Source organism: Staurois parvus, unplaced genomic scaffold (assembly GCF_062004578.1).
Source record: "Staurois parvus isolate SC_StPar_1 unplaced genomic scaffold, SC_StPar_1.0 ptg000548l, whole genome shotgun sequence".
Classification (NCBI taxonomy): Eukaryota; Metazoa; Chordata; class Amphibia; order Anura; family Ranidae; genus Staurois; species Staurois parvus.
Genome location: NW_028318344.1, coordinates 9,959,313 through 9,973,882, shown reverse-complemented (window position 1 = coordinate 9,973,882; position 14,570 = coordinate 9,959,313). Strand labels below are relative to the sequence as shown.

Here is a 14,570-nt window from a genome sequence, read left to right as displayed (position 1 = left end):
TGTAATAACACAGTGCACATTTTGTCCAGTGATCTGTGGATTGCAATCATATGTCAGGTTTTATATGTAGTAATGGGATCCATCATTTCAACTGCTGGAAAATAGATTCTACCACACCTTTGTTGCATAGTAGCCTGGGGTTATGTTCCTTTATAGCTGCCCAGCTATATGCACTGTGGTTTTTTTTATGTATGAAATGGTTAACTAGGAGTCTTGGGGCACCTGATTTAGTCCTGAAAGTATTATGCTTTGGTGTTTTGATATAACATACACATTTTAATCTAAAATGCACTACAGATTGACCTAAAATGACAGCAACCCTGCTAGGGTAAAAGTAATCCAAATATACTCTATAAATACAATCCCCTCATTGGTGGCCCATCTATCCTATCTCCCCTCAGCTTTTGTCAGTTTCTTTGGCTTTTGACACTTCCGGGAGTGTTGGCTGCCTGTGTTTTCCTGCCACATGCTGTGGTTTCTTCCTCCAACCTGCTAAATAACAGAGTCCTGTAGCGACATAGTGGTTGTTAGAAGGATCCATCACATACAGCAGTAAAGGCATCTGACCCCTTTGGAAATGTCAAATGCCGAAGGGACTGATGGAGGCAGCAGTGCTGCAATGAAAAGAAAGAACAGGCCTGACACAAAGGGACGTATGAGGCGAACTCTTGCATGACTCATTTTGTGGATTATTTTTCACTCTGACAGGTTTGCTTTAATATGTGATTTATTGGAATTTTGAAGAGCCATGTATAAAATTGGATTATATGAAAGAGTCCAAATCTTCATAAATGTGTTTGTGTTTTTTTTTTTATTTATTAACTTGGAACTATCCTTAAATTTCACACCTGGCCTAAATCTGTAGGGCACTTATGAGCGTTACTAGGTCACAATTGCAAAATATTAGCCTTTTTTTTTTTTTTTTTTTTAATGCCAATAATATTTAAAAAATGTTTGTTCTTGAACTCCCTAATATGACCTAAAGCTTAGGCAGCCTTGATCATAGTCCCTGGCTACCACAATACCTGTGGGTGTTTCACATGACTACAAGCCATTGTGTTTGTTGTTTAGCTTTCAGAACCTTTTTTGCCCCTAAAGCTCTGTAATTTGGCAATCCTAATGGCAGAAGATGGTGCTTTAGGGTTGATTTGGCTAGAAATCAAAGTCCTGTGCACAGACTCCAAATATATGTAGAAGCCGTACTGCATTGTCAGGGCTCTTCTGTGAAGTGCAAGCTGTTGGAGTCTTCATGTTGGAGCATATATAGCAATATATAAATTAAGGTCAGGTATGCCTAGAGGCAACCCATTCTTCCGTTAAGTGTTACTAAACCCAGGACTCTGCATTCACTATATCTGGTCTCCCACAGTACACAGAACATGGAAATGCATTTATTTTAGTGAAAATAAACTGCAAAATACCTTTTCTCATCAGCAGTTAGAGCAGTCTTGTGACTTCTATCAGTGTCCAGCTGAGCACTGGTTAAAGCTTGTAGGAGAAGTTTTCATTCTCCTCTCCCAGCCCTATGAGATTGCATAAACCCTGATCCTCTGTCTGGACAGTGCTGATTGGCCCTGTGCTAATCACATGCACCATCCCAAGAAAAAGAACAAAACGCTGTAGCAGTACACATCAAACTGAGCATGTGCAGAGTGTCCCTGAGGCTCTATTCTATCAGGAGATGAAATTGGGAACATGGAGGAAGGGGAGAATCAGAGAAGACAGGATCAAACATCCTCTTTGCAGGGGATTAACCCCTTAAGTTCCACAGTGAGTATAACAAGCATGCTTTACTGCATATACAGACTGTTTTTATTGTTGTGGGCTCAGTAACACTTTAAAGGCACAGTGACACACTAGAAACCATCTGGAAGCTTCCAGTGTGTCTCCATGCCAATTACAGAAAGCTAAACAAAAAGCCACCCCAATTTGTAACTAACTTTTAGAGTAATGTGCACGTGGAAGGGTTTTGCACAGAGCAGACAACAAAATGTATTTCACTTGGGGTCCTTTCACACAGGCGGCCCGTTTTTTTTTTTTTTTGTTTTGTTTTCCCCCATCTGTTCAGTCCCATTTTTTTTTCCCATCAGCCCAGTCCCTTTTTTTCAAAGAAAAAATGGGTCAATTTTTACATCTGTTTTTTACATCCACTACCAATGCAAAAAATGAATTTTTGTCTATTTTACTTCTGTTTTTTTGGTCCGTTATATTTTTTAATGGAATAAAAGTGTTGATCCGTTCCAAAAACTGGACGCTGATGTAAGTGGATGATCATCTGTTTTTCTATAGAAATGCATTGATGTCCGTTTTGCGTCCACCGAGGATGGATGAAAAACAGACAAATGGAACGCCCATGTGAAAGGGGCCCTAGTGTCATATTGAACTTCTTTGCTTTCCTACACTGGTATAAGTTGAAGGCTGCTCTCAGACTATTAAATCTCAAGTGATCATTTTCCGTTGCACCATAATCCTCCAGTTTTAATGATGGATCCCTCCTCTGCCAGTAGTTATGTTTGCTTTATAGTGTAAAGCCTTTGCTTCATTGCAGAATGACTAATTCCAGAAATTAGTATCATCATTTTAGGTAGTTCATGTGTTTGTATGTGTGTAACATGTGTAACATTGCACTGATTTGAAGGAAGGTCAATAACAGTCTTTCACTTTGTATTCATCAGTCCATTTAGAAAATTGTGAACTCACTGTTTTGGTTTGGTTTGGGTCACCACACATGGTGTTTATATATGTGGATGTTCATCTAAGTTGCAGCGGATTGAAACATAAGATGTTAGATCACAGCAAATCTTGCACTTCTGTAAATAAGCGTTGACCCTTCTTCTATCCTCCCTATATTTCCTGTTGTCTTGACAGGTGGGCGTGTGAAGACATGGAAACGGCGCTGGTTTATCTTGACTGACAACTGCTTGTACTATTTTGAATATACTACAGTAAGTACATTGTTTTTTTAAATTTTGGTTTTCATTGATAAGGTGCTTCTAGAATATAAATACAGTGTATATTGTTGTAGGAAACCTTTCTTGAGAGATAAATGAAGGATTCCCTTGCCTAACGGTCATATTGAACCTTTTGGCCTCTTAACACACCGAAAATATGCAGATCAGGACTTCCGTGACTTTCCTTATCGGCATAGTTGAACTGGACAGTCACTCAGAAAATATTGGCATAAGTATATTATAATTCAGTGAGTCAGCATTCCAGCCAGGCTGATGGTTTTGCCCTGCATGGGCAAAGCACAGGTACAGTGTAGTCTTTGGTTCTTTAACCTCTCTTGGTCCAGTGATTATTCAAGGTTTTGGGCAAGAGTGAGTTTAATTGCTTTAGAGCATCTCATTCTGCAAAAAAAAAAATTAATGCATGACAGATGAGTGAGCTACATCTAAATGTATAATATATTCAAGGAGAATTTTCATGAAGGCCCACAGTGAACGGGCCTACACATGTTGAGAATATATACATAGGCTGCCACCTATCCATCAGCTGATCTCTGAGCACCACTCTGGGCTGGGGGGATGACAGAGATGTAACAGGACAGTGAACATGGCGGATGAAAGGATAAGACTGCTGGCTCCCAACTCTGCCAGAGCCGCGACTGGGCAATGAGAGAAGAGTGCAGGCTCTGGCCTCCCTCCATTCTCCTTACAGGGTGTGCCCAGACACTTGTTCCATTCCTGCTGTCACCCATCAGGGATTTGATCTGAGTCAGAGATCGGGGTGTTTGTGTGTGGTGCCGGTCGATCTGGCAGGAGGCAGAAGTTAACAGCCAGCCAACTTCCATGTCCTAGGAGAGCGAGCCATGGACACTGAGCAACACTAGTAGTGGGGGTTGGCATTTGTGAAGATGTGGGGGGGGGGGGATTTTGTGAAGAGGTGAGAGCTGGAGGGGGGGTTGTGAAATCGGCATAATTATAATACTGAAACTGCAAATAATTTACAATTGGCATAATGTTTCCCCCTTAACAGATTTTTATTGTCATTCTTTCCGGCCATCCTTATAACCCTGAAGTAGCATTGGGGTTATTGGCTGGCCGCTCTGCCCTAAGTAAGTTAGGGTGCGCAAATTACTTGCCTTGCCCTAGGCGCTGACATCCCACGCTATGCTAATAAAAAACTGGGTTCTAACTTTTTTTTAGCTGGTTCCTAGATGCAAAGCAAATTTGTCAAGCCCTGGTTTAGTATAATTGGAATGTGTTGTGCATGGTTTACAGCCTATATTACTCTGTGTGAGACAAACAGTAGACTGACTGCCATTACCATACTAATTGCCTTCTCTGCATAGCCAAAGCCATGTACCTCAAACAAGCCTGCATACAAATATTTGAACAGATTGGTGCTAGAGAAGCCACAGTTAGGAGAAGTCAGGACTAAACCCAGAATTCCGTCATGAATATGCTATGTAAATGTTTACTGGTGTCCTTTTATTTTGGTGCACAAATTGCTGAAAGTAATGCATGTCAAAGTTGTGGGCTTGCAGCAATATCCTGTGTGGTATGGTTTTGTATACTGTGAGCATAATATGGCATATGCCATAAATCATTTGACTGTGAATCCTCCCTCTTCTACAGGTTTGTGCGTCTGTGCTCCTGTGCTTTGTCTTTATTTGTGACTGTAGTTCAGGTCTCTTAAAGCTGAACCCAAGGCAAATACTTAAAAACATGTGTCCTATTTTACCTGCTACTTCTGTATAGCCTGGCTTGTGTCTCAGACGTCTGTGCCATACAGGACAGGAGGGTCTGCATCTGTAGCTTTTAGAACCACAGCAGGACCCAGACCCATGACCAGCTTGCTGATTGGACCATAAACGAGTAGCAGCTCACTTATGAGATCATCCCTATGCTAGCTCTGCTCAGGTTTGACAGCCAATGTGTAATGCTGCAAAGCCAGATTGCTGCTAGTGGGATTACTTCCACTCCGTACCTGGTACAGGAGGATGACCGCTTCTTGTGTTTACATTGCTGCATCTATTTTATTTTTATTTTTTAATACATGGCTTCACAAGTTGGAGTTGCCTGAAATTAATTTTTAATTTCTAAAATTACTTAATGTAAATTCACTGGTTAATGTGATTTTATACCTGGGTTTTTTCCGTAACAATTGCATATTTTTAATGCTAAATTCCAGCTATGGCTATTTTTGCATAGTTACATTCAGGGCCTGACAAATCATAGGTGCCAGGTTGCCATGGTGACTAGAAATTGCGTCCTGGTGCCTGGGTTCACACACTGCCTCCCATTGATGTCAATGTAAAAATATGTCCCATTGACGTCAATGCAAAAACTCCAATAGCAATCCTGTGTGAACACTTATCTCTGCATGCCACTGTACTCTATCACTTGACACATAGGGGTTTATTTACTAAACCTGGTTGACTCAGAATCTTGGACACCTGTGCATGGTAGCCAATCAGCTTCTAACCTCAGCATGTTTAGTTAAGCTTCAGCAATAAAACCTGGAAGCTGATTGGTTTTTATGCAGAAGTGGACAAGATTCTGAGTCAACCAGGTTTAGTAAATAAACCCCATAATATCTAGCCTGTCATGCGAATCTGAGTTTGGAAATGCATCCAGAATTGCATTTGTTTGAACCAGGGCAGCTCCATTCACACCTGGGCATTTTTGGATTGTGGCAGAATCACTGTGATCAGGTGCCATTATTTTCAATGGTGCCTAAAACGTGGTGCAGTTTTTCTGTGATTATTGTGCGGCAAATCACATTGTGTAAAACTTGTCGCCGAAAATAGCCTTGCGCCAGGTGCTGACAACCCATGTGATGCTAAAAAATAACTTGATGAATGAACTGGATAAATCACAAATATACTAATGTGCATTGTTAACACCCATGTTTTCCATGAATCAGTAAAATCAACATATCCTCCTAAAGTGCATGAAAAGTTATGAGAAAGTGACCAGTATGTAAATTTAAAGTGCCAAAAAGTACATCCACTCTGGTGGATTCATGGTGCCAACTATTCACCACCTCTGATGATGATTGTATGTGCTCTGGAGTGCCCTTTAGGAGTGCTCACTCACCAGATCATGTTGACCCCTTATATTACATAAGCAGGTCAAATTGCGCTTGTGTTATGAAAGCTCCAGTAATTGATAACTCCAAACATAATTTATCCCTCCTCTTCAATAATGGTGCCCCTCCGGCGCCCGAAATGGTACAGCATCGGCATTTCCTATACTTGAGTATTCGGCTGGTCGAGTCCTAGAGCCAGCATGTGTTCCACAAAGTGAAAATGAGGTCACAACTGGAAAGTCAGGAGTAGGGAGTTGCTTATTCAGTACAGGTGTCCTTCATAGAACATGTTGCATTTTCTCAAGGAATGCAAAGTGTTCTCCAATTGGACGAGGTTGAGAGGCAGGGCAGTGATATCACTATCTTAATCTTGTCCAATCTGAGCATGCTTTGCATTCATGCAGAAAATTCAAGGGGGTTGATTTAGTAAAGATGGAGAATGCAAAATCTGGTGCAGTTCTGCCTAGAAATCAATTGCCAAGTTTTTTTTGTCAAAGCTTAATTGAACAAGCTGAAGTTAGAAGCTGATTTGTTACCATGCACAGCTGCACAAGATTTTGCACTCTCCAGTTTTAGCAAATCAACCCCAAAGTGTTCTCTGAATGGCGCCATGCCGGGCGAGCAACCTCCTGTGTTACGAAGCACCAGGGCAGCCACTCAAAAGAGGACTTGGAAGCTAGCAACAATCACTGTAGTAACTGTGTCAACTGCAGTGATTTTCCAGCTTTCCACATGGGGATTGGCCATGTATGACACATGCAAAGTAGCTTGGGTACAAGCTGGGCCAATGTAACTGCAAAAACAGCCATAGCAGGAATTCAGCATTAAAATATATCCTTTATCTAACAAGCCTCTTAACAAGTTTCTGCACTTTTTCAGGATAAAGAGCCTCGAGGGATCATACCTTTGGAGAATCTCAGTATCCGGGAAGTTGAGGATCCCAGGAAACCGGTAAATCTTACTGCATTTTGAGCTGCTTGGCTTGACATGGATATATTTCCCGAATGCTATAAATTCCAGTGGCTTGTATTCTAAGTTACTGATCAGTTTTTATCTCTCACAGAACTGCTTTGAGCTGTACATACCTAACAATAAGGGACAGTTGATCAAAGCTTGCAAAACAGAGGCTGATGGGAGAGTGGTGGAGGGCAACCATAATGTCTACCGAATTTCCGCACCAACCCCAGAAGAGAAAGAGGAGTGGATCAAATCTATAAAGTAAGATGTCCTGTACTGCCATCCTGTGGTTTAAATTGACTGCACAGTACTGAAACATTACTTCTGGCTGGCTCTCTGTGCAATAGAAGTCGTCTGCTCATCTAGTATGTGTTTTGCAGCCCCACCTAGGATGTATGAGCAGAGCGTAAATCTGTCAGATGATCGGAGCATCTCTAAACCTTCCCTTTACATGCTATCTGCTTAAAAAGTGAACTATGTGGCTTTTACAAATTTGCAGCTTAACGCTGAAATTTTGCTTTTCAAGAATGAGAAGTATGTGTTCAATTTTTTTTAATCATTGCCTGGTCTTTAGTTGTCCCTTGGAGCCCTGCTTCCCAAGACCTGTCTATTTAATAGTGTTAGAAATGACTTAAAAGAAACCTATTGCTAAAGGGACGTGGGGGCTGCCATTACTGACCTCTTCTGAAACTACTAGCTTCCTGCCAGTCATGCTGACCCTCTTGCTTTAGTACTTTGAGCCACTGACCCAGGACAAGCATGATTAGTAGTCCTGACTTTATCAGACTTTCATGATGTGCGTACAGTAATTTAAAAAGTATTGATGCTACATAGAGCCAGGTAAATATTATTTTCCGAAGTCCAAAAATGGCAGCCTCCTATGTATGTATCATAACAAGATTACTTTAACTGCTTCCCACCCGAAAACTTCACATAAACAGCTTGGTGGGAGCTTTCCCATTCTGAGAGGACGTTCCTGAATGTCCTTTCAGAACATGTGCCTTGCGGGCCTCAGGGTGCGTTCCTGTGATGGCTGTGTTCGTCCGGACACAGCACATCACAGATCGAGATATGGGTGCTGTAATTGACCCAATCATGTGATGGCTGTGTCCAATCACAGCCATCATTCAGTATAAGCAGAGACATTTGCCTCTGTGTCAGCTTTACCCGCCAAGCTCAGTGTGGGGGGTGTAAGGGAGAAGGGGGATGCTGTAAGCCTGTGACTATGCTCTCTGCATAGCTGACATCTGTGCCAGTGTCACATCAACATCTGTCACAGTATACCGGTTCACAAAACAACTGCAATAGTGTTCCCATTGCAACATCAACATCTGTCGGTGCCTGCTGGTGGGCGATCAACATCTGTCACAATGTACAAATGCACAAAAACATCTGTCGGTGTACCAGTTTCCCACTAATAAATAAATGTAAAGTACCCCCGCCAAGACCCCCCATACTCTCCCGTGCAAAGGCGCACGTGCATGTTGGTCCTGTACTCATGTAAACTGTGATTGTGCCACACGTGTGGGATTACTACGAACATCAGAGCGAGAGCAATAACTCTAGCAACAGACCTCCTCTGTAACTCTAAACTGGTAACCTGTAAAGGCTTGTAAAACGTCTATAGAGACTTTTAATTACCGAAGTTTGGCGCCATTTCACAAGCACAATTTTAAACCGTGGCGTGTTTGATATCTATTTACTTTGTGAGACACTATATTTTCTATTTTACAAAAAAAGTGGTATTATATTGTTTAGTATATTTTAATGTATACAAAGTGTATTTTTTCATTGGTGTGTAAAATTGCATTCGAAAAACCACTGCGCAAATACAGTGTGACTTTGAAATTTGCAAAACCCACTATTTTATTCTCTATGACCTCTGCTAAAAAAACATATAATGTTTTTGAGGGTTCTAAGTTCTAGAAAAAAGTACTGATTTTTACTTGTAAATAAAAAGTGTCAGAAGGCAACCTGGTGGATAATGCCTGAGGCTGTGAAAAAGTCACACATGGGGTATCCCCAAACTCAGGAGGATTTGCAGAATGTGTTTTGGAGTGCAGCTGCAAGTATGACTATGCCGTGTGTGAGAAATAACTTATGACATTTTTGTGGAAAAAAACAAACACATTTTATTTACCTTATTTTTTTTGCTCCATAAGATGCACCTGACCATAAGACGCACCTAGATTTTAGAGGAGGAAAACCAGAAAAAATATTCTGAATCAATGGACTGCGGACACAGTACAGGAGATGACCAGAGACTGCGGACACAGTACAGGAGATGACCAGAGACTGCGGACACAGTACAGGAGATGACCAGAGACTGCGGACATAGTACAGGAGATGACCAGAGACTGCGGACATAGTACAGGAGATGACCAGAGACTGCGGACATAGTACAGGAGATGACCAGAGACTGCGGACATAGTACAGGAGATGACCAGAGACTGCGGACAGTACAGGGATGACCAGAGACTGCGGACACAGTACAGGAGATGACCAGAGACTGCGGACACAGTACAGGAGATGACCAGAGACTGCGGACATAGTACAGGAGGTGACCAGAGACTGCGGACTCTTGGGGATGGGGAGAGTGGGTATCCGAATTTGACAGGTACCCGCTCCCACTTCTGCTGCGATCTCTTAAAAAAAAAATTACAACTCCCCATGCCTCTTACTAAATACCTTGCACTGTCTACTTTCCAAAAAGGGGTAATTTGGGAGGTACTTGTACTGTCCTGGCATGTTAGGGCCTCAAGAAATGAGAGAGAGGCTGTCAGTACATCAGGCGTGATCAATTTTCAATGATTGGTACCATAGCTTGTAGTATTATTATTATTACATCGAATTTATATAGCGCCAAAGGGTTTGCTCAGCGCTGTACAATAGAGGGGGGGACAATACATGAAACAGCACAGCAACAACAAACAGCACACGAGGGGTTCGAGGGCCCTACTCTTTCGAGCTTACAATCTAGGAGGGAGGGGGTAGTGGCACAGGAGGAAGTGGCTGTGGGGGATGGAGTTGGAGAAATGAAGGACGGCTGTTAGGGGAGGGTGGGGTATGCTTCCCTGAAGAGGTGGGTTTTCAGGGAGCGCCTGAAGGTGAGGAGGGAAGGCGACAATCTGATGGATTGGGGCAGTGAGTTCCATAGGATGGGGGAGGACCTGGAGAAGTCTTGCAGTCGTGCGTGGGATGAGGAGACCAGGGAGCAAGATAGGAGGTCCTGTGAGGAGCGAAGGGTACGGGTAGGGTGGTACTTGGGAATCAGGTTGGTGAGGTAGTTAGGGGCAGTGTTGTGAATGGCTTTGTAGGTCAGAGTGAGTAGTTTGAATTTGATGCGTTGGGCAACCGGGAACCAGTGGAGGGAATGACAGAGGGGAGCTAGTAGACTCTATAACATTCCCACAGACCAAATACTGTAGTATACACCGATTTGTGTTATTCTTTACCAAAGAAATGTAGCAGTATAAATTTTAGAAAATAACTTATTTGCAAAATTTTATAACCAAAACTAATACTTTTTTCCCCAAATTTGCAAAAAGCGAGGGGTGATTAAATACCACCAAAAGAAAGCTCTGTCTCAAAAAAATAATTTCATATGGGTACAGTGTTGCATGACTGAGTAGTTATTCAAAATGCGACAGTCCTGAAAGCTGAAAGTTGACCTGGGCAGGAAGTGAGGTGGTTAAACTTACTTACAATAGGCATTCAGTGATAAGGATTTGGAATGGGAAAATTTGCTGTATATTTACTGGGTTTTCTGCTTCATTTATGAATTTGCTTGTGTTAGTTACAAGATGAAGTTACACAGTTTTGTCATGCATTCAGGTTTTCATGTGATCACTTAAGCTGGCCATAGATGGATCAATATTCAGCTGGTTCAACAGGAACTGGCTGAATTTTGAACCATCTTTGGACATTTCTGCTCGGGAGAAGTCTATCATTAGAATGGGGATTTTGGAAATCTTTTGTTCGGTTAGTGCTGCAATGTTGATCAGTATATTCTGACAGAGGAGACCCCTGTCATAATTCAATAGATCAGTGGGGAGGATTCCCCTATACACCTTGATTGTATGAGGGAAATCCGCTGGCTGATCAAAAAGAATCTATCCATCTATGGCCAGCTTTGAACTAATGGAGGTGCATTTTCCCCCTTTCTCTTCCACTTTTTTTTGTTTCTTCTATTAGTGCTGGACAGATTGAATGCAACACGTTATCGATTATGGTTTTTCAGAGATCTGTATCCTCTGTTTATGCATGATCATTCTTTAGAAGACACATTTTATATAGTGGTGCATCGAAATGGAAATTCTGGTGCCGAAAACGAAAATTCAAAATGCACTTGGCCGAAAACCGAAATGTGCAGTTTTTAAAAAAAGAATATTTTTTTTTGGAAAAAATACACGTTGATTAAAAAAAACAATATATACCCCAATTGTTTTGTAAAATATGTAAGAGGATGTTACGTTAAACTAGATACCCAACATGTCACGCTTTAAAATTTCGCACACTCGTAGAATGGCATGAAACTGCTGTACTTAAATCTCCATGGGTGATGCTTTAAAAATTCCTACAGGTTAGTGTAATGTTGCAGAGGAGGTCTAGTGCAAGAATTATTGCTCTTGCTCTGACATTCGTGGCGATAACCTCGCGTGTGATTTGAACACCATTTACATATGTGGGCATGGCCTATGTATGTGTTCACCACTATGTGCTAATAGGGGGACCCGGGGCACTTTAAACTTTTTTTTAAAAATGTGTTTACAATTTTGTTTTTTTTTTTTAAAGGAACAGTGCAAAAAAAAATTAAACACATTTTTATTCTTATCACAAGAAATTCATGCATCATTTGTGATGGGAATAATTAGTGACAGGTCCTCTTTATGGAGAGATGTGGGGTCAATAAGACCCCACATCTCTCCTCTGCAATGTAAAGCATTGGATCAAAAAAGCATTGATCTAGTGCTTTAAAAAATTAAATAAACGGAAGTGACATCGCTTCTGTCCTCCAAGGGTATAGAAATGTGTGGTGGCCATCTTTTCTTCACCCATCTCTATGCCCTGCGCTGGGATTGATGGTTTCTTAGGTAAGACTGAATTACCAAGCGGCCGGCGGCTTTGAGGGGCAGGTTTTTTCGGCATCTGTATCAGTGCTTTTTTTTTTTCATTTTCAACCGACAGCCGAAAGGCGAAACGTTTTGGCCACCGGAATTTGATGCATCCCTAATCTTATATACTAGAATTCATTTTAAGCCATTTCTGAGGTTATACTTGTATTTCACCAAGAGGCACATAAAATATTGTGTAACAATGTGTTATGATCCTAATACCTTTTTTATAATACAGTAAATGCAATGACTTTATATCTTTTCTATTTCTGTGTTTAGAGCGGCTGTAAGCGTGGATCCCTTCTATGAAATGCTGGCTGCCAGGAAAAAACGGATCTCTGTCAAGAAAAAGCAACAGATGCAGCAGCAGCAACAAGAACAGTCTTAAAGGCAGATATGATATTGGAGCAGTTTTGCCTTTTGTGGCCTGCAGCCACTTCTGGGCACTCTTTGGAAAGATGAGGACAGTGATGAGCATGGTATTCCATTGGCTGTGTAATGTGAAAACCAGGAGGGCTATGGCATCAGACACAGGATCTTTGTGGCTGCAAGTGATGCAACTTTCAAGATCCTAACAGTTTTCTCGTTCAAGGATCCAGTTCTGTGTTTAGCAGTGATAGCCACAGAGTTTTGTGGTATTTGGGCGTCTGCCATTTCTCTCTGTGTAAAATATTTTGGTTCACTAGGACTCGAAGCCACGTTGGCAAGTTAGTTTTTTGTGATAAATTAAAAAAAAAAAAAAAAAAAAGTCTGCATGGAAGAGCAATACAACCCACAACCTAAGCATTTCAACAGCACAAAATGTTAAGGACTGTAACTCCACAGTTTTTGTTAAAACAATATTCTGTTCTTCCAAAAAAAAACAAAAAAACATTTGAACTCTTACCACTCATCACTGATGGTGCTTGAAGGTTCCGAAAGACAGTTGTCATTCTACCCTACAATATCTTTTGTTTAGTATTTATAGAAACCGCTTGTATGCATATAGAAAATTTTGGTGTTAAGGTCATAGAACAATTGCTGCAGAAATGTTCTTAACAACCTTGATTGCTTTATATGTGAGCTGGTAGAGCACTGTAGCTCCTGGAGGTCCAAACGTTTTTCATTTCAAGACACCATGCAGCCCAAATCTCCTGATTCTTTTTCTGACTCTTAGGTGTTTTATGGGTCCAGGAAACCTATACTGGGGGTGGATAGGCTGGATATCTAAACAGCTGATGGAAAGCCGTGACACAATGTGTGTGGACCAGGTCCGGGCTGTATTAGTCTTGCCACTGGCCAGGAGCAGGATTACTTCTACACAGTACCAGCTATATTACTGCTCTGGAAAGCAGTTTATGGCCACTGTGCAGGTGTGTGTGTGTGTTTGTTTGTTTTTTTTTTTTTTTTTTTTATCAGGTCAGCAATGGCAGCCTTTTTTTTATCAGGTCAGCAATGGCAGCCTACAAATTTCTTTCAGTATAGGTTTCTTTTTAAAGTATGCGTAAATATTGGTTTGAGAATACCTATAGACATTCTAGTCATTCCTTCTGAAATCAGCAAACTGGGTATCAATAATCCAAAGAATGCTTTAAATCTGAAGACCTCAGTGGCCAATAGGAATGCAAAGGAGGTCGGAAGGATCAGACAAGCTACAACGTTGCCAGGAGTGCTAAGCTTTTCCCATCAAAACAGCCTGTTATTTTAGTGTGATGAGAGGGTTTGGTTGGCTTGGCAGACACCCATACCTGCAGCAGTTTTTGGTTTTGTTCCCCTATATGTGTATAGTGTGTAGAGGAACTTATATGATTGCTTTACAGCATTTTTTTTTTTTCTTCAAAGCCGGTCTAAATATTTACTCAGAGAGATCATAGTAATGCCAGATTTTCCTCCCCCTTCCCACATAATGTGGTTGAGCTGAGTAAAATGTAAGAACGGTCTGGATAAAAGCGCACAGATGTGTCCCAAAGGAAATAAGTGAATGGTATATGTCAACTATGATTGGTGGAGAAAAAACTCACTGCTGCCATGGTTAAAACACATCGGTTTGTGGGAGGTATAAACAGGAGCCAGGCGCTGTGTAGTTTTGTGATAAAAATAATACACCTTGTATGGAGGTGTGCCTTTAATAATTCATATGGTAAAAAAATAAATAACCAGCCTGTGGCTTTAGGAAGCCAGGTTCCAAGATGGACGGCCCGTCCGCTCAGAGGGAAGCAGTGGAGTAGAATGCCTGTCAGTGCAGGGACCACGTTTACCCGACGTCCCAGCGTCCTGGATGACGTCACCACGATGTGGAGAGACAGAGGGGGGGAACTCTTGCTGGAGCCGCAGCTTTAGAAGGAAGAGGCCGGTTGCTGGGACAACATGTTTCGCGCACATGCGCTTTGTCAAATCTCAAGAGACTTGCGTGCGAAACATGTTGTCCCGGCAACCGGCCTCTTCCTTCTAAAGCTGCGGCTCCAGCAAGAGTTCCCCCCCTCC

General features: G+C 41.7%; 1 protein-coding gene across 1 annotated transcript in view; it reads left to right on the top strand.

Moving 5' to 3' along the window:
* Positions 1-13,236, top strand: part of CYTH2 (cytohesin 2) — a 67,479-nt gene extending 54,243 nt beyond the window's left edge. The window contains exons 9-12 of the mRNA XM_089690999.1: positions 2,869-2,945; positions 6,916-6,987; positions 7,100-7,254; positions 12,387-13,236. Coding sequence (XP_089547125.1) covers positions 2,869-2,945; positions 6,916-6,987; positions 7,100-7,254; positions 12,387-12,495 — 413 coding nt within the window. The 3' untranslated portion in view covers positions 12,496-13,236. The remainder of the gene's footprint in view (positions 1-2,868; positions 2,946-6,915; positions 6,988-7,099; positions 7,255-12,386) is intronic.
* Positions 13,237-14,570: the final 1,334 nt, after the last annotated feature.